Source organism: Chelmon rostratus, chromosome 8 (assembly GCF_017976325.1).
Source record: "Chelmon rostratus isolate fCheRos1 chromosome 8, fCheRos1.pri, whole genome shotgun sequence".
Classification (NCBI taxonomy): domain Eukaryota; kingdom Metazoa; phylum Chordata; class Actinopteri; order Chaetodontiformes; family Chaetodontidae; genus Chelmon; species Chelmon rostratus.
The window spans coordinates 13446808-13469899 of record NC_055665.1 but is presented as its reverse complement, the minus strand read 5'-3'; the positions used below and the strand labels follow the sequence as shown (position 1 = coordinate 13469899).

Sequence of the window (23092 nt, the reverse complement as noted above, 5' to 3'; positions counted from 1 at the left end):
TCAACAGAGGTTAGCAAGATGTATTGTTTTCTGGTCAAATTTCTTCTTTCTTGGTATGAATTGAATAATGTCTCTGGCCTTTTTAACAATAAAATCTCCTTTGCTTTTTCTGCAGATGTGTCTGCAGTGTGTGAATTGACCTGGAAAGGCAGCAGATTAATCCAGCATCAACTGTCAGGTAGGAAGATCATCTTCCAGCTTTCAGGACAACACTTCATGAAATGAAAAATAGCGTCACAAAACGTCCCCTCAGGATATTTTTACCTGTTCTCAAAACATTTCAAACTACAGTCTCATTAAGCCCAATTTGTTTTTCTCTGTGTAGCATCGTTCCTACAGTCCAATATTAAATGTCCCACATTTTCGGGTGTCCCACATTCAGCACTGACACTGTATGGATCAAAAAGTGTTTTTCTAGAAGAAAGTACTTCATATCTAAATTATTGTTTATTGGGAACAAATTCTTCTATTTCCTGTAGCAAAATGATAAAACTCTAGCTTGAGCTCGAGAGTACTTCCATGCATATTGAACAACTTTCATTTGAGTGTTAGTGATCTGAGTATGATCCTGTAGTCAACGTGTTTGTTGCTTAGTTTCCTGGAGACTTCATTTGAAAGGTGCCTGGCTTCACCAGCAGCCGTGTAGGTTTTTCTGTGGATTAGATATTTTTTCTGTCCATCTGTACAGAGCCTCGCTGACACATTGGCAATCTGTAAAGCCTTCACAGAACAGATGACACCGTCTGACTCAACTCACACAAATACAGATGGAAGTTTTAACTTTTCCGTATCCAGGGAAAGTTAGATTTTGAGTGCACGCGCTTCTTTTATCAGTTTGTAGCTTTATATTCACACAGTTCAACAAAATCCCACCTGGAAGCTGCCCAGCACAGCTCAGTCCTCCATCGCAGGCAGGACAATATTCTGCTCTGTGATGAGAATCTTATGCACAACTTTAGGTCTGTGCAAGTATATGTGCAGTTTAGCAGCAGATGTTAACTTGTCTCTCCAGACCAACCTGTTTTTGCATGGACTGACTATGGCAGAGACAATAAGTAAATACTTTCCTTCAAATAACAAAGCCCTTTAGTGTGGAACTGAGCAGTTAATTAATCAATTGACAGAATATTAATAACATTTTTGGTAACTGTTCAGTGTTAAAAGCACAAATGCCAAACATTCGCCTGTTCAGGCGTTCAGCATGGTTAGGAAAGTAACTAAGTGCATTTACTCATGTGCTGTACTTTAGTACAAATATGTTCTGGTAGTTTACTTTTCTGCTTCTCTACATAACAGCACTTACTTACATCCATGTAATAACTTAAGTTACTAATTACTGTACTGATTAAGATTTTACATCCAAAACATGATCAGCTTAAAAAAAATATACATTTTCACAAAGTAAACAATATAGAAACTAGTTAAAATGTGTTCAACCTGAAGATACATTAAAATTACACTGTTATGCATCAGTAATGATATAATAATAATAATATAGCACTAACAGCAGCCATTCTTAAATGGTGTATTTTTACATAAAAAAAGGTATATTTTACCTTTTTTTATGTAAAAAATACTGAGTACCTCTACTGTATCATTGTAAATTCAGTATCTTTCTAGTCATTAGGAAATTGTAATAGGCATTCTCTGCTATTTACTTTAGACCAAACATTTGATAACTGAATAAAAAAACAAATTCAGATTAGCAAACAGTGAAAAGAATCATTAACTGCAGTCTTAAGTCAGTCCAAAAAGCAAACTACTAATAACGAGGCACCCTACACAGACACCACAGATTAAATTATGTTTATTGTATTAGTGCATATCCAGTAATCAAACTGTTCCAAATGAAAACTAAAGTCATTTAGTGAAACAAATACTAATGTACATGCTTGTTCCAACACAGAACACATCACAACCCTCCCAGCTAACACAGGCAGCTAACACAGTAGCCAAGTATGATCAATGTGTCACATTACACACACAATTCATCTGTACAGCTTGTTCATTAAAGCCTCAAGTGATGTAAACTACTTCATACTCTCTATTCAGAAAAGTGCTCCAACTGTTGTCTAAGTGCAGAGCGAGCAGGTGCAGTGGATGAGGTGAGTGAGAAAATGTGAAGACATTTGTAACGGATTTGAGGTTTGTGAGGTCAAAAACTACTGATGAAATCATGTGATGAGGATGACGAGTCACAGTCGTTTCACAACTGGAAAGTTCTCACAAAAATACTTAGTCAAACTTGTCAATATCGACATCTTCTGAGTGTAAACGAGCTTCAGTACCGACAGGACCCGCAAAGCGTGATAAACATGAAAAGTTTGGTTGCATGTATGTGTGTATGTGCACTCATGTTGTGTTGTAAAAAAAAAAAAAAAAGAGAGAGATAAGCTTCAAATAAATTAAAAATGTACAATCTCAGTAATCCTCTGATGTTGGACTCAGGTCAAACTCCCTGAAAGCAGGACGTCTAATCTGATCTGATGAAGTAGTCGTCATCCGTCTAAACCTGTAACTGTAATAAAAAAAAAAAACAAGCAGAGACATTTGTTATGAGTCAACTGAACAGATACACAAAAAAGTGAAACAGTGGTAACGAAGCCTGGTCCAGGAGAGCAGGAGCAAGAGTCTTTGTCGAAGCGGAGGTCTAGTGTTGCAGAATCACAAGCTGCTGAACATGAACGACACATTAAAACGGCCGTCAGCTCCTTCTCCTGAGCCAGGCGTGAGGACTTCTATGAAGTCAGGAAGTGCCGAGGTCATCTTTAACAAACTCTACTTGAGCCTCCATGAGGAGAGAGGTAGGGAGTACAAATACTGCACGACCACGCGCTGTAGCTTACACACAGCCAGGGTGTGCGGGGTGGAAATCAGGGGCTCTGTAGATAAAATATATCATCTTACATGTCGCCACACAATAAGTTGAGGCATTTTTGATACAAAATCAATTTAGGCACTGAGTTCTGAGAGATGATGTGATCAGCATCAACGTCTCCGCCACTCATAATCATATAGCCCGATGTATGTCATTGGTCCAGGATGAACGCTCCCATCTGTAATTTTTTGGGTCTCGGGTGAGAGCAGTTGGTGCCATTTTGCCCAGAGAAGCGGCTCTGGTAAGCAAACGGCATCATGGGTAACTGGTCGCTACGCCGCAATTTCTTCTTGGTCCGAGGGGGGCTGACTCCTGTAGAGCTGGGCAGCATAGGGAGGAGCTTCAGGGAGGGGAGCAGGTCCCCTGAGGAATCAGCCAGGTGACATTCCACAGGGTCACACCCTCTTGCTCACTCACCGGCCTTCTTCAGGACGAAGGGGGTGGAGTCTGCGAAGGTCCTGTGAGTGACAAGCAAGAGGGCAGTATGTTTGCATTTTCCTGAATCCTGAAGATTTTAATGTGTGAATGCAGATTTTGTCTTTACCTGATGGGGTGGAGCGGCCAGCTGGACTGCACCGGTGTTGGCAGTGCGGAGCTGGGGCTCATCAGCATGGCACTGTAGATGTTGGCTGCAACGACCAGGATGCAGAGGAGGATGGGCCCGATGATGGCGCCCTCCAGACCCAGATAGTACGCTCCGCCTGCCACCGCCAGACCTGTCAGATACGGGTGTCCACCCCTGAGACACAAAGACCGGGAAACAGATCAACACAAAGAAATACCTACAAAATACAATGTTATGAAATGTATGAAATGCATTTTTACATACTCAACCTCACACATATGTAACATAAATCATGATGTATAGTTACACACACCAAGCGGTTTTAGCACTCCATCACATTTTTGTTGAAGTTGCATAATTTCTGCAAGCATCTGGGATTTGTCTGACCTTACTATTCAACCGTGTGCATCATGAACATGTAACTTTATTCCAGCTATCTTGTGATTACCATCACAGAGATTTTTGAAATGTGTCCCTGCATGACATAACTGCAATGCTGAAAACTGTAATAACGTGACTTCGACTTAAATAAAAATATAAAAATACAAAGAACCAGTTTTTATCCTGGGTTTAACACTATAAAAGCTGATTTCCACTCTGTGCTGAAATGACAGAACCTGAGCTATAAATGCAAAGTATGTTTTTAAAAATACTTAATAATGTAACTTACATGCAACCAGAAATGACCCGACTGTAACAAGAAAAACACTGCACTTTTTCTAAATGTGTTTGTCTGTGGTCTGTTTCCCCCAAAACTTCGTGTTTCCACTCACTTTAAAGCTAACCCCAGCTAGTCCTTTTTGAGACTCTTAAATCACGAAGCTAAATTAAGTCCTGACCATAAAGGGCACCGCAACAGGAAACACTATTCAAAGGAGAAATGGACCACATGGCCGGACTGCCAGTAACAGCTGAGATGGGGAATCATCTGGCCCGCAGTCTGGTGTTGTTTTTATACCTCCAACAGCTGACAGTTTATGAAACTGGCCGAGGCAAATGGACACACTGTTTATAGACTTGTGTATACAAAGCCATATTCGGGTACCAACCAGGCGGCTGTTTGTTGACATTTGTTAGTCAAATGTGTCGCTGCAAACACACAAGTTACCATCACTGACTGTATATAAAGACGGACGACATGGTAGCTCATGACAGCCACGGCATCTCGATTGTTGTCTGGCTGCAGTGTAGGTCACAAACCCTACACTGCCCCCTCCGGGTTAGTCGATGGGATATGGGCCAAGCAAAAAAATCAAAGTTTACATCAAATAAAATTAAAGATGGTTTCTGTCATTTTAGGTAGTTCTTATCTTGCTGTTAATTTTTTTTCTGACAAGTTTGGTTTCGATCAGTGATTTGATGCTATAAAACGGGGGTGTTTGATCATGACTGACAGCTCTGTTTGACTTGCGATTGAGTTCGGTGGGTGTATGTGTGCTCCAAATGATGTCAACAGTGCACGGTAGCAGCACCCGTATCCAGGATATTTTGGCTTCATTTTTGCACAGTGGGAGTAAGGACGCGTCGCCCATCTGTATATACAGTCTATGGAAACAGCATCGCCACACATACATACCCTGATATGTCAGAGTAGATCGCTGTATCTACAAAATACGTTGGAAGCAGATGGCAGATCAGCAGCAGCACGGCCTTGACGCCTTCGCCCTGCACCAACCACAGGTCGCACACGGCAGGCACCGCTGCCCAGTAGGTCCCCAGGAACGGCACCGCACCCAGGATGGCGGCCAGGGCTTCAGGCCAGGAGAGACGGACACAGAGAGTGAGAAAACACTGACTGTGGCTTGGCAGGTGCAGCTATAGTGACAGCACGATCTGCTGCGAACACACTGACTCACCAGAAGGAATGAAGATGATGTTGATGCCAAAGATGGTGTGAGTGAGCCAAGTGTAGAGGCCGTAGAAGCCAGCCATCTTCAGAGAGGCGTCAAACACTCCTCTTCAAAACAGAAACACACAAGATCGGAAATAATGTCCTGGGGAAGGTCAGATTGTTTAAACAGGAGTTGAAACTTGTGATGAGTTTTTGTGTGCGTGACTACCTGATGGCCTCTTCTACAGACTGGCCTATGATATTTGAGGAGGGTCCGGGCTGGGAGAGGGGGGTCAGGCTGATCACCCATTTGACAGGTTTGTAGTATTCACCACTGGAGCTCAGCAGGTAGAAGAGAGTGGTCAGAAAAATCACCTGCAAATATATGAAGAGCAAGTTTGCTGTAGCACAAAACACATTAAGGAACAAAGTCCTCTTGTACATGTGGACTGCCTTTACTCATAAATCCCTTCCAAAGCATGTGCAACTAAGAATAATCATGCCCATCATCCCTCAGGGATGCACATGTATCAAGCTTCAAGATGTGTGGCAAGAGATTCCATTCAGGGGAGACACCACAGGTAAACAGGGTAAAAAGTTTCAGATGATTAAGACATTTGTTCTGCAAGCTTGTTGAACTTCTCTCGTTAAATATGCAAATGAGGAATTATGTAATTAAATCTCTGCTAATATGCATATATGTCTGGAGCGGAAATCTGAACTAAAATAAACACCTGAAAGTGCGCAAATGTGAACTTCAAAAGACTTTCTCGGAGTGTGAAACGGTTTACGCTCAGTTGGAAATTTAGCTGGTCAACAAGGCAGAGAAAGGCAATTCATCATAACACCAATAAACCACTCCACAACCACTCCGTGTGTTCCTGCTAGATGCATCAAATGGGTCAATGTTTCATACCAGACTGAGGGCAAAGTTGAGCAGAGCCGTGCCGCTGTGGAACAGGACGGTGAAGAGCGTGGTCGTGGTGGAGATGAGGAGGCCAACATTTCTACTCATCACCACCCACAGAGACTCCAGGATCTACCAAACAACAAGGCAACAGTAAACAAGTCACCCGCAGGGAAACTGCACACCCCTCTGAGACACACGGCTGTAAATATGTCAACGATTTATGACCTGCAGTCGTCGTAACGCCCACTGTAGGCAAATCAGGGCAGAGCTGACATGCAGCATTCCAGCACATTTTATCCACATCTATTCGCTGATTCTCAGAAATATCAGGACAAACAAATGATACAAACAAACAAATGACATCCTCTTGGCTTTAGCCAAATTTCTGTCAATGGTGTGTTTCTAATATTGCATGTGGTGCATGTAAAGCAAAATACATGCAAATCCTCTGGCCCATACAGAAAAGAGCGTTCAACACAGTCATGCTTACAGACAGCAGAGTCTCAATATTCTCCTGCACGAAAGAGGCGATGTCCTTCCAGTCCAGGATGTCGCCCAGCCAGCTGTTCTGTTTCTGCACCATCATCTTCTGGCCACGCTGGCGACCGGCGAGGGTCATGTTCTGGAAAGTTCATGAAATATTTTGTGAGCACGTATTAAGGGGACGAATCTCTCCTCAACGTTGAGGAAGTGAAATGGACTGATGAGACCTGCACGCTACCTTCACAAACCAGGAGTGGTACAGTCTGTCCCAAAGCTCCAACACCTGTTTCTCAATCACAGCTGTGTGGTTCACCTTGTCCCCTAACATCTTGTGGAGCTGCACAAAAGAAGAAAAGAGTCAATGCATAACAAGCCACTAAAGGGTTCGATGGAGAAGTCAAAAGGAAATATGGAATATAGGTGATTAGAATTCTCACCTTTTGTGTTATCCATTCTCTGCCGTGCTGATAAACATTAGTAGCAGCTGAATTCAGAGCTTTCTGCACCACACGAGCCTCTGGAAGCCAACTAGAGGAGGATAATGTGTTCATCGCATCATCACAGGAGAAATTATAAAGTCCAAAAGAGAAAGATACAAGAAGCTGTCATACTTGGCCCATTCTGGATGGTTCGACACAGTCTCGTTGATGAGGTTACTGGTTACGTCGATGATGTGAGCACTTTCATGATGAACCTACAGAGATAAAAGTTGCTGTAGTTATCTAAAACCGTGTCTCAGCACTTCTGAAATGCAGTGAATTCATTCAAAGTACCATAGCAGTGAGCAGCAGAGCCATGAGCAGCGTCCCTGTGACCAGGAGGAAGATGATGAAGATGCTGATGATTTTATCCAGGGATCGCTCCAACCACACGATCATCTACGTACATATAGAGGAGGAGGAGGAAAAAGGTGGAGAAGAAACAGAAGAAAGGAGGGCAGGGAGGTGACAGGGTGAGGATACAAAGTCAGTATAATTCTGAAGAGGTTGGAAACATACAGTGATCAGACACATGGAGAAACCTGCGTCCTTCCCATGTGAACGAGCCATTTTGGATCTAACAGCTGCCCCCTTGGACCCTGAGCACAGTAAGGGTTAGACTGAGTGAACCAACAGCCAGGACGTCTGTTCACATGCATGCACACATCCTCACACTTGAACGTGGACACGTGCACGTGAAAAGCTCAGGCTGTGTGCTTTTGAACTTTTCTGTCAGCATCTCTCACTCTAAAACTGCGGCCAGCTCGTCACTGTCGAGTCAGTTCAGTCTGTTGAAAGGTGGTGAAATTCATAACCCAGGTTTCTCAATGCTCCAAAATTGCATCAGCAGCCACCTTATAACAGCTTTAGTCTCTATTTGTATGTGTGTGTTAAAATCAGGTTACTGGAGTCAATGGTAGGTTACTGGAAGAGGCTTTGTTAGTGACTCCTCTCTCCCACACGGCCATGTCCTCGTGGGTCGTCATTATATTGATGGTGAGGTAATACGGCTGTAAAGGTCCCACAGCATTCAGCTAATGATGCTAGGTGAATGTTGAACTTCTCTCTCTGTAAGAATGTAGCCTTACCTCACAGAAGAGTGATACTGATTAAATCCAGTACAGCAAAAAATTGGTTCACAAAAAAATGGAAACACCATTAAGTAGGGACTTTAATTTAGAAATAATTGAAATTAAACAGGCCAGTTAGTGCAGCATGTTGAGTACCAATTAGCAGTAGGGGTCAGATTTAGGACTGGTGCAAAAATCCACCATTTAACACAACAACACAGCCAGTCCAGTTGTTACAAACACTGTGTTTTTCTAATGTAGCAAGTGGAATAACATAAAAATCATGAATAAGTACATTTAGTTAAGAAATCCGGTAGAAACCCTCTACACACCTCTGCTGCTGGCTTTTTAAACACTGTGCTGGATCTGTAACAGCAATCTTCAAACAGTCAACAGATTTAATACCTGCAAGATTTGCTATCAGGGCTGAAAATGGGTTTCATGTCAAAAACCTGCCATAAACACACCAGAGCTCAAGATCTAAACTTAACTGAACCTTTAAAGAATAAAGCTGGCAATTTTCTGCCCTTTCCTATTGTCAACAAATTTCATGAAAACACCAAAACCAACAATACGTTTGTCCACCAGCTTCCATACACTGTCTGCAGCACTCAGACCAAAGCTCCTTCCTACATACTGAAGATATAAAAACAGCTCACTTTCTTTAAGGACTGGGAACTGCAGTTATCAGTAAATGCTGCCAAACAGGAGAAAGTTCTGTTTTTACTGGGGATTATTTAACAAATGCAGTAGTTCGTCTTTTGTGCCTAAAATCTGCAGCTTCTTGAGGACACGGCAAAGACTACATACAGTTCAGGACTCATATGATAACACCACAAAAAGAAGTGAAGAAAACCTGGCCCAGGTTCTTATTTAGTGCTTCATACTGACAAACTGTTAGGTGTTTCCATTGTTTTGTCCATTCCCACCCATAAAAGCTCCCGAGGCGTGACCACATCTCTCCAAGGGTTCTCTCTGGGAGACCACGGGCAGTGTTTCTCCTCCATCTTTATTCAAAACATTCAGGAGCTGCCATCAGGTTTATCGAGCAGCTTTTATTCAGAAACACTGCCCTCTCCTCCCTCTCAGCTCTGCTCTGTCTGATCAGCCATCTCGCAGCATCATGCAGCTCACACGCTCTCAAGCCAAAACCTGCCGGTTAGATCACAGCGGGGAAGATACGGACGAGGCCGAGGGACCGAAAAGAGTCCCGCCTCCCCGACCGTAGCTTCCTGTCAAAATGGAAGCAGGAAAGCAGCAGGAGGACAGACACGTAAGACAGGATGGGAGGGTGATGGCAGTGCATGGGTAAAGTGCCAATCCAAGCTATTACAAGGTGTGCTCACTCCTTCTCACACACACACACACACACACACACACACACACACAGGTTATTTCTTTATGTCTCGCTTCCTCTCACACACACTCTTTCTGCCAGTCTCGCTTTCTCTCAGCACTCTGCTCCTCCAAGTCATTACCTGCTTGTTAAGCCAATGCCAGAGCTTGGGAAGGAGACAAAGAGACATTGGGAAGATTATTTTTGGAAAGCAGTCATCACATGTACCCATGCGACAAGAACACAACCTCTTTGGGCATAAGAGTGAGTGAGGGATCAGGACGTGGAGTGTGGCAGGCGGGATTTAACTACAGACCGTACAGGGAGTGTGGACTGGCCATAGAGTGGGATGCAAATCATTGTGATTACAAACACAGCACATAACTACATCCTAATAACATCAGGAGAAAGACATCTTTCGGTGTAAAAGATGTCTGCAATGAGAACTTCTTGTAACCAAGAAATGTCATTTATGTGACTCGTCACTTTGTCTAAGATGCAGCTCAGTTTTCTCTTTCTTGGAAAACTCTCTAGTTTCATCAAATTCTATTCATGACTTTTTAAGCCCCTTTAAGAGCAACATGAATAGATTTTTTGCCACTAGAGGCAGCACAGCATGCTGTAAACACAGCATTGACATATTAATGCCCTATAGATTCATTAGGGCGAGCATGGTAGCACACAATTGCCTACTAGCATGTCCAGCAGACTCAACATTATCATTGATTTGGAGTTGTGTTTGTGCTCACCAGATGAATGCAACTCCAATATTCGATCTCCTTTAGCTCAGTTTTAGAAACATCAGGCTTTAGCTGGCGCCACTATGTTCACCAGCTACTTTGTGTGTCTACCTTTTGATCTCGGACATTTAGTGCAGTCGGTTTGTCAGAGCTCTTCACGAAAAACAGCCGCCTGCTGCGACTTGAAACGATGCTACGTGAGTAGTGAAGTGAACCGAAACAGGCCAGACCAAAACAATGAGCCGAGAGACGCCATAAAGCTCCAGAGAACTGAGGCAAACTGCAGAGTCGGCTGATACTTCGACGTGGGATCATCACTATAACGTGCTTTTCGTTCATCGCTGAGCAATAAATGAACAAAATATGGCTGGTTTTGATCTTAAAATGAATTTAAACTTTATTTTGTGCCACTTTTTTCCTGTGGATCAGCTGTGTTCAAAATCTGAATTAATACACAGTTACAGTTTTGTTTCGTTTTTTTTTTTTGGTATGTTTGAAGGATAAAGGAGATCATAAATACAAGATGTCGTTCTGCAGTCATGTATTGAAGTCCTGAGGAATAGGTGCATCAGGAAAGACACCATCAGGACGAAGGAAAAGATCCTACACAGAGGCCAAAGCCGATCTGAAGCTGGTTTGTGAAGGAAAAGTTCTAGTTGCAAGCTTCAAACAGTGAGATGACTCCCATCTCACAGAACTCCAGAGTTGTTATACTCTGTAGAGAATTCCTTTTTTGCATTTTCTTTGAACTATTTCAACTTGGATAACATTTTATCCTCTAATCAATAAACTGCAGATACCCAGTGGGCCTGCCCTTCAACATTTATTATCCAGACAGTGACACTAAAAAGATTTACCAGTGTAACAGAAGATGTGTGTGTGCCTGAGTGAGGATGTGTGAAATCAAAGATAGAGGAAACGAGGGCGGCGCCTGCACCGGCGGCGCCTTGGAGATCAGTCAGAGACGTTACCTTTGTGTCGATACGCAGCAGGAACTGAGCCAAGCCTTTGATTGGTCCCGGCAGCAGGGCCTCCTCTCGCTCCCGTCCAAACTTCTCCAGCACCGCCCACCACACGGTGAGAGTCCGCTCTGCAAAGCTCTTCAGGCCAAAGTGCACCACCAGCTTCTTCAGCACCCACACTAAAGCATCGGCGCAACATTAGTCTGAGTACAGCAGATGTGAGAAGATGCGTGGGAAAAGGGAGCGTGTGTGTGTGTGTGTGTGTGTTACCAGCCACAGGGATAGGCAGCAGCTGTAAGATCCAGAGGTTGAGCCAGACCTGAACCAGTACGATGGCCCAGACCAGCAGAATAAAGTAGATATCGCTGGCTCTGTGGGAGCTTTTCTCTTTCTGGAAGAGGCCGGCCGGTAATGAACGACAGCCGGCAGGGAACCCAGGCGTGGCGGGAAGGGGGCCCGCAGACTGCACGCCATCTTGAAGGAGATGAGAGCACAGGAGGAAGCACAGGAGAGGAAGACAAAGAAAGGACAAAGCAATGAGAATGGACACTGGTTTGCTGTGCCAGTTCCTCTCATGGCCGCTAGGAGCTGCATGTAAATGCATAGAAAAAAATTCAACATTTAAAAAAAAATACAAAATGAATTAAGTATTTTCTCCAAGAACCATTATTTTATTTCTTCCTACGTGCATCTCTGTGATCACTTTCAGATTAATGTCCATTACAGTAGTATAAACCCTTAGAGAAGTGGATGTTTTAGGGCCTTTTTTGCTTTAACAACCTGGTGGTTGTTGACCGCTCAATCCAGATCTCAGCAAACCTTCCTCCTCTTTGCCTCAATCCACATTTTCACACTCTAGTAAGATGGAAGCGAGAGGTGACCAAAACAAACATCCGCCTCCATGGTACATCGCAGAATAACAAACCGCCTCTTTAATACACAGAGAGGAAGGTGAGGTATCTTACCTGTAGTGGTGTTTTCACCAGGCTCGCTTTTCAGCTGAAGGTTGCTACAGGAGATCGCCATGTAAATAGTGTTAGCAGCGAATGACAGCACCTGCCCTGACAGCTCTCCTGGGAGAAGAGTCAGAAAAAGTCAGTAACGCAACAGAGCGAAAGGCAAGACACTTCTTTGTGTGTGTGTCCCACGTGCCCTAAAAGCTGCAAGCTGAGCAACAGTGAAACACATGTATTCAGTGTTATCGATACCACTTTCATGTCTGTACAGTTAATATGAAGCTACAGCCTTTTACCATATTAATGAAAGCCCAGCTGATGGGACTTCATTCTGTGCTGAATGGAAATGAGTGTGTGTGTGTGTGTGTGCGTGTGTGTCCATAAATGTTCACCTCTGCCAGGGACAGGTGGTTTCTCTTGGGAGCCCACGATGATAAGTACAACCACAACCACAAATATGGGCACTCTCCACGAGCCGGTCAGGGACACTAAACACAGATGCAGAAATCAGGGACATGAATGTTTGTTTTCTCACTATTATGGAGACACACAGTTGCTCTTACGCTGCATAATATTTTGTTCACATTGCTGGCTGTTTCTTGGCAGAAATGTTGACTTCTGGTGCACCACTGCGTGTTGTTACAACCTAAATTCCAAAACATTTGGGGCGCCGTGTCAAACAGCAATAAAGGCAGAAGGCAGTCATTTGCAAACAGTGTTCACTGACAACAGTTTCAGGAAGTGTTCCTGAGCCCATGTAGCAACATCCTTTATACAAAGCAGTGAACCTCGCTCCGTCCTTCCATTCATCAGTAAGATACAGGAAAAGATAGTTTCAGTGAAACTGTTCTTTGATGCTTTATCCTTATTTACATTTTCATCCTTATTGTCATTATTAAGTTGGTTTCATTCTCCATCATAGTTTACATTCATTTTTTTTATCTGTTTTCATGTCCATTCTGTCTTTTCTATATGAAACACTCACTTGGTGCCTGTGATTTCTACCTTCTACCACTTTGAGCTGCAATACCTGTATGAAAGGTGCTACACAAATAAAATGTATTATTATTATTATTATTATTATTATCTTCGCTTGTGAACGACTGAGCCTTTCCAGGATGCTCCTTTCATACCCAATCATGATACTATCACCTGTTACCAATCAACCTGTTTACCTGTGGAACGATCCAAACAGGTGTTTTTGGAGCATTTCACCACTTTCCCAGTCTTTTGTTGCGCCTGTCCCAACTTGTTTAAAACATGTTGCTGCATCAAATTCAGAATAAGCAGATATTTACAAAATTCAATGAAGCTGACAAGGTCATGAAATATGTTGTCTTTGTACTGTTTCAGCTGAGTATATGTCAAAAAGGATTAACAAATGATTACATTCTGTTTCATTGATGCTTCACACAGCGTTTTTGTCGTTTGTACCATAAAGTTATAAAAAACTTCAAAGATTCAAATAATTACTGAGATAATATTGATCATTTTGGTCACTACTATGATCGTGTTTTTATACAGGCATGTGCAAAAAGGAGAACATTTTCTCAGATTTGCCCATAGCCATGTGAAACCCCCTCCTCGCTCTCCTCCAGAGCAGATCTTCTTGATATCTCTCAGTCACTGTTAACATTTCACGCCTGAAGGTCAACACCTCTTTTCAGCACGCCTTAAGCGTGCTAAAAATACTGATGACTTCCTCATCTTACGACGAATCTGTGCATGTGCTCTGGCTGATGGACCCACCCTCGGGGCCTTATCTTAACTAGAAAACGAATTCGCTCCCTCACCTTTGGACAATAACAGTGTTTAGCCTCATTCTCTGTGCCCTGCATCGAGCTACCTGCTACCTGCGTGCTCAAAAAGATACTCAAGAAGTCTTCCTGGGGGCAAAGATTGAGCTTGCACACAAGTACGAAACGCAAACCAACAAGTCTGAACAGGCTTTCCCTCCTCCCTGCACACACTCACCAATGTAGAAGAGCAGAATGGCCCAGACAGGAAGTGCCAGAGCCCTCAGGTAGCCCTCAGTATGGGGACTCCACTTGAAACAGACCGCCAACAAGTAGCCAAACACCACAGTGCACACCTGAGAGGCAAAATGACAGAGGGGGTGTTATGGGGTGCAATCAGATAAAGAAACTAGAATAGATCATTTTTCTTTGTGTGTGTGTGTGTTATAGACCAAAACAATTTATCGATTAAAAGAGAAAAGAGCTTGAGACCTTGAAGTGATCAGGCTGTCCTGTCCGGGCTTCTCCGACCTCTGTTGACCAACAGCCTGCACCAAACAATGTGCTCCAAATACTGTACAGTGTCCCAGCTGTCTGTCTGTCCTCAGCTGGTCACACAGGTCTCAGCTGCTTCCTCACCACATAGACGACTTTTCACATATTTTAATGTAGTGTCCTCTATCTATTTATAGACTGACAGTCTGACATTTAGAGAAAGGCCAGGCTGTCTGAACAGGAACATTTAATGCAATTTGTACCCGGTCAAAACTCGGCTGGGCCCAGGCCCCTGAAGCTGTTTTGGAATAATAAGGTATTGATCGATCAGAGCTTGAACTGCAGGAAATTAGATCAGCTGAGGTGCAAGTTTGGGCATAAATACCAAGAAAAATACTTTCTGCATTGAGGTCAATGAAATAACACCTTATAAGACGCACTTAAGGAAATGCAATTTGTACATTTGCAGCCATTCGTCATTCTGTAGTTTTAGTTCAACATTATCGTTTATCAGCTGTTGATTAGTGTTTATGGAATCATGCTGGGATGATAATATCATACTGTGTCGTCCCTTGTACACACGAATGATCCGTTTTAATTGATCTAGGAACATTTATTTAAGTGCCAACAATTATTTTTCTTATCACATACGTACATATTCAAATTCCATCTTTTACCCAACCAAACCCAAAATCTATTTAATTTGGTTTCATAGACCCTGAAAACCAGCAGACAGTAACACTAAAAAAAAGACTGAAATGATGGATCGAGTATCAAATGTTTCTGTCGATCAATTAATCGATTGGTTGTTTTAGCTCTATATTTAATAGCAGTGGTGCTTTACACTATATCATCTTGAGAATCTTGTGAACTGTTATGACATTTTTCATACGGTAATATGATCAATATATTAATATTGTGATATTGATTTCCACCACATGTGAGCCAGCTCCACTCTGTGCTGTCTGGTGAGAGTGACCCAGTTGACAGAGCTGACCTCTGTGGCATCCACAGAGTGACACAGGGGGCTTTGTGCTATCATTTCAGGGGGGTGCAACCAGTTGCCATTGTCCATTCACTCACCCACACAGTGTGGAAACAGTCCAGCGCGGCCCCGATGACCCCGCAGACGTGCCCGAGGATCACCTGCATGCCGATGACGCTCCAGAAAAGGTAGAGAAAGTAGACGAGCGGTGCCCCGGCCCCGATCACCAGCAGCACCGTGAGCCTCTCCAGCACCAGCCTGCCCATTGCCTCCACCCCGTAGTTCACGCACCACACCGGAACTAGCAGGGTACCCAAAACGATGGGCGTCCCGGTTTCCTGCAGGCCGCTGAGCCACGAGCGGCCGAGCCGAGCCAGGGAGTACTTGAAGGGGTGGAGGAAGGTGCCGCAGAGCACTGCCCAGAGCAGCGGGCGAAGGAAGGCCTCCAGGATAAAGTAAACCAGGACAGCCGCCCCGCAGCAGATAGCTACAAAGATCATCGCGCCGGTGTTGTAGAAGGCCTGTTTGATGTTTTTGTCAAACTTCAGGGACGAAGGTTGGCTTAGCAGCTGGCTCACCATCCCGACGGCCGGTTGGACGCTTTCAGAGAAAGACACGGAGTGAGGCCGCCCAGGGTGAGGGCTCTCCGGGGGAGAGGCGGCGGCAGGGTCCGGCGCTGACTCCTCTTCGTCTGCCATGTTCTCCCTTTCCGCCTCGGCAGCGCATCCGAGGATCCACCGCGTGAGGGAGGAAAACATATGACGTAGCACCGACGAAATGCCCAAGAGTACTCCCCTCTTCCTCCTCTTCTTCTTCTTCTGCTTCTTCTTCTTCTTCTTCTTCGTCCTCTTCTTCTTCTTCTTCTTCTTCGTCGTATTACTAATATCATGATTAATATTGGCCATTGTATTATTTTATCTAAATAAATAAATAATGTTCTTTTTCATGTTCAGGCACGTTGCTGTATACTGTGCTGCTGTGTGCTTTGGCGCCCCACAGTGGTAGCATTCCAAAACGACATGGTGGCTGCCGTCCCAGATCAATAATTGACTTACGGCATCAGAACAATTTAAAAGATACGATCATCACATTCAGCTTTTATACATAGCGACTGACTGAAGTGCTGCTGAAGCATGTAATGTTTTTATCTACTGGGATTTGTATAATGACTTGTTGGCCTATGGTTACAGCCACTATTTGATCATTACAAGACACATTTTTATTCCAAGGTCTTATTTTTAATGTAGGCAAAAAAAAAAAAAAAAAAAGTAGGCATGGAAGCCAAGAAGTCAGGCCGCTGGAAACCACACTGATGGCTAAATATATTACGCATTACTTTTGATATACATGTATGGAGAAAAAAAACATTTCTGTTGGAGTCGAGTCTAAAATTTGAATTGTGCTTTTTAAATTTCTAAAAATGTGGTTTTTAAGTTTTTTTTCAAATGTGAGTGGGGTAATCAACTTTTCCACACCTGATTTCCATCACAATTTAAAGTTAAACATTGTAACAGGTCGCTATAGCCTGTGCATTCTCAAAATACTGAGGACATAAATATAAATTAATGTGATCATTAAAAGCATCTTGCATGGCCCTATACTGTTTGACTGAGCTGTACATACACAGCAAGGTCCGTAGTTTCCTGTGTATGCTTGTTATTTCTTAAAAGGTTTATTTTTAATAAACACAACTGTGCACATTGGTTAAGTGCGAGGCGTTTAAGCATATTCATCCATTTTTAATTGAGGTCAAAAGGCTACAATAACAGTATGGGGGGGTGGAATTAGTCCATGTCCAAGTAAAACTGTTCTACAGTCCACAGTGCGCTCCTGTCCTGTGTGTTATGGCTCACGTAGCAGTCTCTTTCTCTCAGTTACACACAGACACAGTGCAGCAGTACTGACCAACAAACCCAGCAGCCACTGTGGTTGAGAAAAAATCTTAAAAGCAAATGATGGAAAAGTGAGATGAGCCAAGTGTGTATAAGGGCCAAACGTGAGAAAAAGAAATGGAAATGGTTTAGGTGGTAAACACATACTGCAGGCAGTCCCTTGAAAACTATATTTTGTGACAGTGCAAACCACCAAATGAGCCGTATTTTTCTTTTGTTTTTGCAGAAGACTGTTATGTCCATGTTAACACAACAGAGCAAAGGGACAGGAAGAGCGTGTGCAAACAGCTGTGAGCTGCTTCTTTTGTCCCCAGCAAACCTCTGTGTTTTAGCCAAGTTCAACATGAGGCACTGTGTTCTCATCACCAGTGAACAGTGGGTTTTTAAAATCACTCCCAGATTTCCCAGTGCATGCAATATTTCAGACTTGTGCGATTTGTTTACTGGCATGTGTAGTCCTCATATTTTTTAAATGCTTAGAAGCTATCATGAATACTGAAGGTAACTGGCCTATGTATACTATAACACTACTCTTTCATCAGACCTCTTGATTTGTACTGTCACCAGTACATGACACCTCTACAATATAGGTTTAATACTGTCAAGATGCTCTGTATGAGTTCAGAGTAATGAATATATACTCTCTACTGTGTTTAATATATCTAATACAGTGTCTCTTTGTGCAAAGCGCACACTTGAATGTGGCAACTTTTATTATTATTATTATTATTATTGCTGCTTCATCTTCACGTCCCTGTTTTTTCACCATGTGCTCCGCTGTGCTTCATTATGGCGTTCCCATCAGTAAATAGAAGGTGAGGGCTACTATGAGCAGTAAGCAGAGGGGAGAGTTGAAGGTCTGGTAGGCTGTGGAAGGCATGAAGATGTCCTCATACTTGTAGATACTGATCATGTGGTCACTCACTGGCGGACTGTCGATGTCATGCCTCGTGATGGAACCTGTTGGAAAAAGGTAAGACGATGTAAGACGAAAGACAAAAAAAAAACAAAGACAGTAGACTTGATGCTAAAGCTTGATCAACCACCTTGTATGGCAGGTCCCCATGCAAACAGGTAATACCACGACAGGTGTAAGTCCACAAGTGTTTCCTCTCTGGGGACGTATAACGGCCGTTTGAAACGGCAGGTCACCCGGTTGTTCTCAAAAATGCCCTCTTCATCTCGAGCCGGGTTCCTCTTTATTTCTTTGGCCCACTGGCCAACGTTGTAGAAGTGATGAATCCGCACGCGTCCATTATCATCGTGGACACAGCCCATGACATCGTCTCCTCCCTGAGGTGGTAGAAGGGAACAAGTAAGTGGGACAGACACGATTGCAGTTCATGCAAATAAGCCCCAGTGTTTTCTGCCAGAGACCTGTCACACTAGGACTGGGGTTATGTGAGACATATTTTGGCTCTTTTTATAAAGTGGGTCACGATTGGTTTTCTATCTTTGTCCTGTGGGAATAAGCAGTACAGGAAAAATGAACAGCAATGACTGGCAAACCCCATTTTAATATAGATATACTCCAGTTATAGTTACCATATCAACTGAAAAACTGCAGCTAATGGACGGCAGATATGTCAAAGTTCATTCTAAAGGGAAGTTTTTTCAGTTATTTAAGTGATTTGAATATGATCATGTAGGTATTAGACAATAAATGATAAATATTGATATAGCCCAGCCCTCATGAGGCTCTAAACACTTGAGTGCATTTATAATATCTGTAAATGCTGATTTGTATGAATAAGACATGCATTGTCACATAAATAAATACTAATTACAAATAATGATAAATATGGTTTGAGTCAATTATACCTTTTGGCTTGCGACCCCCTCAAATGAAGCAGTGTTTTCAAATGACCCCAGTCACAGGTTGTGGCTTCAGTGTCAATCCATTTCACATTATTACATTTAAAGGTTTTATTTAGTGGCCCTGAAGAGTTCTAAGAGTTACAGAAAGTGTCCAGTATTTTGCAACAAAAGTGCAAGAAATAAGAGGAAAGTCAGAAAAAGCAGAAATGATTTATGCCTGTAATCATCTTATAAGCCCTCATATTTATTTTGGGACGCCCACTGTCATTTGGCATCATAATGAACTGACTGCGAGACAGTCTGAGTCGGATTATAGATTATGAGCTGTACATTTGCATTAACTGACACAACAAACCTATAAGAGAACACAATTATGTGTTGTGCTGCAGAAACTTCTTAAAGTCTCAACAGCTGCTCACCATTTTCTTGTCAGAGGAGAAACCTACGGCCACCCAGCCGTCTGTGTCAGCACTCATCTCGTACTCCACGTCTGTCCCGATGCGGCGATAACTCAGAAAGTAGTCGCATGTCTCTGCATCACACCCTGGCTTCCCATACCTGCACATAGATAAACGAACAGAAGCACAGCCTCACTTTAAAGAGATCTCAGTGGAGAAGGTGAGGATAAAAATATTCACAATAATGTCAAGGCCAAACTAGTGCACGTTTTAAATGAATTCAACCAAAATTAGACAGTGCTGGTCCATGTTTAGCTCCAGCTTTCTGAAGTCAGGCCACAGCATCTAGGATAAAGCAGCCCGGGGGAACACAGCTGCACTGGAGCAGAACGTGAGGGCTGGCTAAAGATGCATCCTTCTCTAACCTTATGCAGCCTTTGGTCACTCCACAGTCGCTGACTTTGATCTTGGCAAAGGGATCCACTGGCGGGGCGGTGGGGAACGGATAACCTGCAAAACGCAAAATCAGCACTCTGTTGGTTCCATGCAAAAACAATTCAGGCTTGCTTTCAAGGCAGCCAAAGGGCCAACTGAGGGGAGGCCATCTGCACTGTCCGTGTGGACGTGTTTTACTCATGCTGTGGGGACATAAATGTGTTTACACGGTCACGTTGTGAGAGTCACCGTCCTTGTGGGGACAAAACGCAAGTCCCCATATAGTAAATCATCAGATTTTATGGTGGAGAAGTTAGGTTAAGGTTAGGGTGAGTCTCCAGGAAATGAATGTAAGTCAGTGTAATGTCCTGTGTGTGTGTGTGTGTGTGTGTGTGTGTGTGTGTGTGTGTGTGTGTGTGTGTGTGTGTGTGTGTGTGAGGAAGAGGGGGTGGGCAGCTACCACCGGGGAGCTGGCCTGGGTGCTGAAAGGCCTTGCACAGTGGACACAGGTTGGATGCAAGACAAAGCAAACAGCTCTTACCGCTTACAGTTGAAGTTTATTTTTCGTTTCTATATAAGCTTGAATGTCAGAAGTTTGTTTATTGCGCACGAGATGTCAACAAAATCCACCAAATGTGAATCTTTCCTATACCCGAGGTCCTTACCGTCATCGGACAGGTATCTAGACTCCAGGAACTCGGAGGCGAAGGTGCTGTAGGAGTCCTTGTGCGGCTCCTGGTGTCCCGGCTCTCCGTGCTCCCCGTGGCCGGCCCGGAGCGCTCCCTCGTCGGTGGGGCTCGGCGCGACCCCCCACCATCCGCTCTGGATCAGCAGCACCAGCAGCTGCGCGAGCCTCCGCAGGAAAATCATGGCAAAAAATAATTTGAAGCTATAAAAGCGACTAAACCAGCTGGGAATCAGATCGGATCCTCATTATTGTTTGGACCTCTGCATCTTCGCAGGTTCCCATCGCAGCGTCACTGAAATCATCTCCGCATCCTAATTGCCTGTTTGGCTGTTTATTCGCAGAGATGTGGGGGGGATTCAGCGCCGACGACCGTGTCATGAAGAGGCTAATCCAAGCCCGAATCACCCCGATTTGTAACCGTACCATCTAATTCAGCTACTCGCCCATAATCCTCTTTGAAATCCGAATCTAGATGCCTACTCCAGCTCGTTATTCTTTACATAATTTTCAGTCGGAGTATTGGCCGGATGAATGGTTTCGCCCGGCCTCCTTCTCTTCTTCCTCCTCAGTCAGTCACACAAACATCCAATGAGGAGCCGCTACGTGCTGTTATCAGGATCAATCAATTGGGCATTAGGCCCCACAGTCAGAGGAAGTATTTCCAAGGCAGTTCACGCACAGTCCTTCAGAGATGTGGAGTTCATGTTTCATTTGATGCATCTTATGCCCTCATATAATGCTCAAAAAGAAGGGCCCCCGTGAGAAAAACAAATATATGAATAAGCTTAAATAAATAAAACAGACTGGTTGGTAATACTATTATTGTCATATGCAAAAGCCATAGTGTATATTTTAGTGCCCACAGGCTTAGACAGCAAAAAGAAAGTCTCCAAAATGAGGTAAACAAGATGGCTTAAATGCTGTTTCAAGGCCCTCCAAGACCCCTATTAAAATAATATAATGAGCAATACAAATGTTTCCAATTGCTTTCTTTGTTTAAATTATCCTGATTTCCTGCTACATGTTTTTCATACTATGTTTCGTGCAGGTCTGTATCTGTAGATGGTTGTGCTGCCTTGTATGCACCCTGAGTTATTATGTTTTTTTGCAGCTCACCTTTAACTTGTGAATGTGCTTCACAGTGTTGCCGTGTTTAGGAACACTGCAGCACAGGTGACCTAAAGGTGTGCTGGTGAACTTCTAAATTCATATGTAATTTGTGGACAGACTTGATTGTGTGTATAGTATGAATAGATGAATGTGCATTGTTTCAGCTGTCTGGAAAACAGCATCTGACCAGCCTCCCTCTCCTTGTCTGCCTCACTTCTGTCTTTTTCAGTGGTTGTACACAGTCCTGCCACATGATGGTGATATAAAGCCACAGTTTAGGGAGTCTCCTCTTCAGCTTCTGTCTATCTTTTTCACTTTTACTGTTTGCTGTGTTAAACCAGCAAACACCACCACGTTCCAGTGTATTTCCATACTGGACTAATGTAAGAGTTACCCAGAATATCTTGGACTACTGTGGGTTAAATATATGTCTCATCAACTTTTTTATTTTTCTCACTGTGAGGGTGAAGGAAAAATGGCAAGCAAAGTTTTACCTCCATACTTGTAAAGACTTCAGTCACTTCTGTGGGGTTGTGTGTGTCGAGTGCACTGCTTAACCTCCACAGTTCAGACATGCTGAAGAAATCTGTAGCATCTCTGATAGATCACTAACGTGCCCCTTGAAATGACTCATGAACACACATAAGGGTGACAGTGAAATGAATATTTTTGCACTTGATCTGTGTCCAGTCATCATCATTCTCTAATTCCTCAATGCTTTGATATTTCACGAGTCATTTGGTTTACACTCAGCAAACTGTAAAAGTTTCACACTGCTCAACAGAAGATTTCAAAGAAATTCAAACTTTGATCAGAATCTTCTAAATTATAATGAAAGCGGCTGATTTTGTAACAGACAGGGCAGACAGTATACAACCATATTTAATCTATTATCACATGCCTTTATTTACATAGAAAGCAAGTTTGGACTGCTAAATTAATAACATAACAAGTTGCTTTAATTGTTTAATTGCGTACAGTATTTGGCTATACATCTACCAAAGAGTTGAAAGTACTGGCAGTTTTAGGTTTATAGCAGGAGTAGTAGGTGAGGGAGGCAGAGTAAAGCAGAGACTTTGCTGTTCACGTCTGTATCCTATAGGTGGTGCTGTTGTTACACAATCTGACATAGACTGAACTTGTCTATAGACTGTCAGAGGGATTAAAGGCTGACTGGCATGCATGAACACACACACACACACACACGCAGCCTAGCAATGTATGTTTTTAAAATGCAAAACACACTAGGTTTGAAGGACATCTGCACAAAGTTTGATAGAAAAAACACAAAATGACTCCCATAACAATACAAACATACAGCATGT

At 43.2% G+C, this 23092-nt stretch overlaps 2 protein-coding genes across 3 annotated transcripts; both read right to left on the bottom strand.

Moving 5' to 3' along the window:
- Positions 1-1797: 1797 nt before the first annotated feature.
- Positions 1798-16152, bottom strand: tmem245 (transmembrane protein 245). Of its 2 annotated transcripts, XM_041942725.1 has the most exons (18): positions 15525-16152; positions 14185-14302; positions 12603-12698; positions 12220-12327; positions 11525-11728; positions 11264-11433; positions 9695-9718; positions 7441-7545; positions 7279-7361; positions 7105-7195; positions 6906-7004; positions 6675-6806; positions 6191-6313; positions 5504-5649; positions 5300-5400; positions 5020-5194; positions 3423-3617; positions 1798-3336 (listed from the first exon to the last, which is right to left on the bottom strand). In XM_041942725.1, exons 1-18 carry the CDS (start codon positions 16122-16124, stop codon positions 3288-3290), a joined length of 2619 nt encoding a protein of 872 aa, XP_041798659.1. In that variant the 5' UTR covers positions 16125-16152; the 3' UTR covers positions 1798-3287. The 2 variants fall into 2 exon arrangements, with proteins under 2 accessions (XP_041798659.1, XP_041798660.1); XM_041942726.1 differs by lacking the exon at positions 9695-9718.
- A 1953-nt stretch (positions 16153-18105) lies between these two features.
- On the bottom strand, positions 18106-20839 carry LOC121610982 (DOMON domain-containing protein FRRS1L). The gene is made up of 5 exons (XM_041943331.1): positions 20635-20839; positions 19960-20044; positions 19556-19694; positions 18365-18611; positions 18106-18278 (listed from the first exon to the last, which is right to left on the bottom strand). Exons 1-5 carry the CDS (start codon positions 20837-20839, stop codon positions 18106-18108), a joined length of 849 nt encoding a protein of 282 aa, XP_041799265.1.
- Positions 20840-23092: the final 2253 nt, after the last annotated feature.

What these genes read in the sequence shown, in the direction of transcription:
- tmem245 (XM_041942725.1), bottom strand. Translation starts at nt 16,124, where the DNA reads ATGGCAGACGAAGAGGAGTCAGCGCCGGACCCTGCCGCCGCCTCTCCC. An exon ending in ACTGTTTCCACACTGTGTGG is followed by an intron (nt 14,303 to 15,524) that starts GTGAGTGAATGG and finishes TTTGCCTCTCAG; the next exon opens with GTGTGCACTGTGGTGTTTGG. An exon ending in TGGCCGCTCCACCCCATCAG is followed by an intron (nt 3,337 to 3,422) that starts GTAAAGACAAAA and finishes TGTCACTCACAG; the next exon opens with GACCTTCGCAGACTCCACCC.
- LOC121610982 (XM_041943331.1), bottom strand. Translation starts at nt 20,839, where the DNA reads ATGATTTTCCTGCGGAGGCTCGCGCAGCTGCTGGTGCTGCTGATCCAG. An exon ending in TAGATACCTGTCCGATGACG is followed by an intron (nt 20,045 to 20,634) that starts GTAAGGACCTCG and finishes TGCGTTTTGCAG; the next exon opens with GTTATCCGTTCCCCACCGCC. An exon ending in TCTCCTCTGACAAGAAAATG is followed by an intron (nt 18,612 to 19,555) that starts GTGAGCAGCTGT and finishes CTACCACCTCAG; the next exon opens with GGAGGAGACGATGTCATGGG.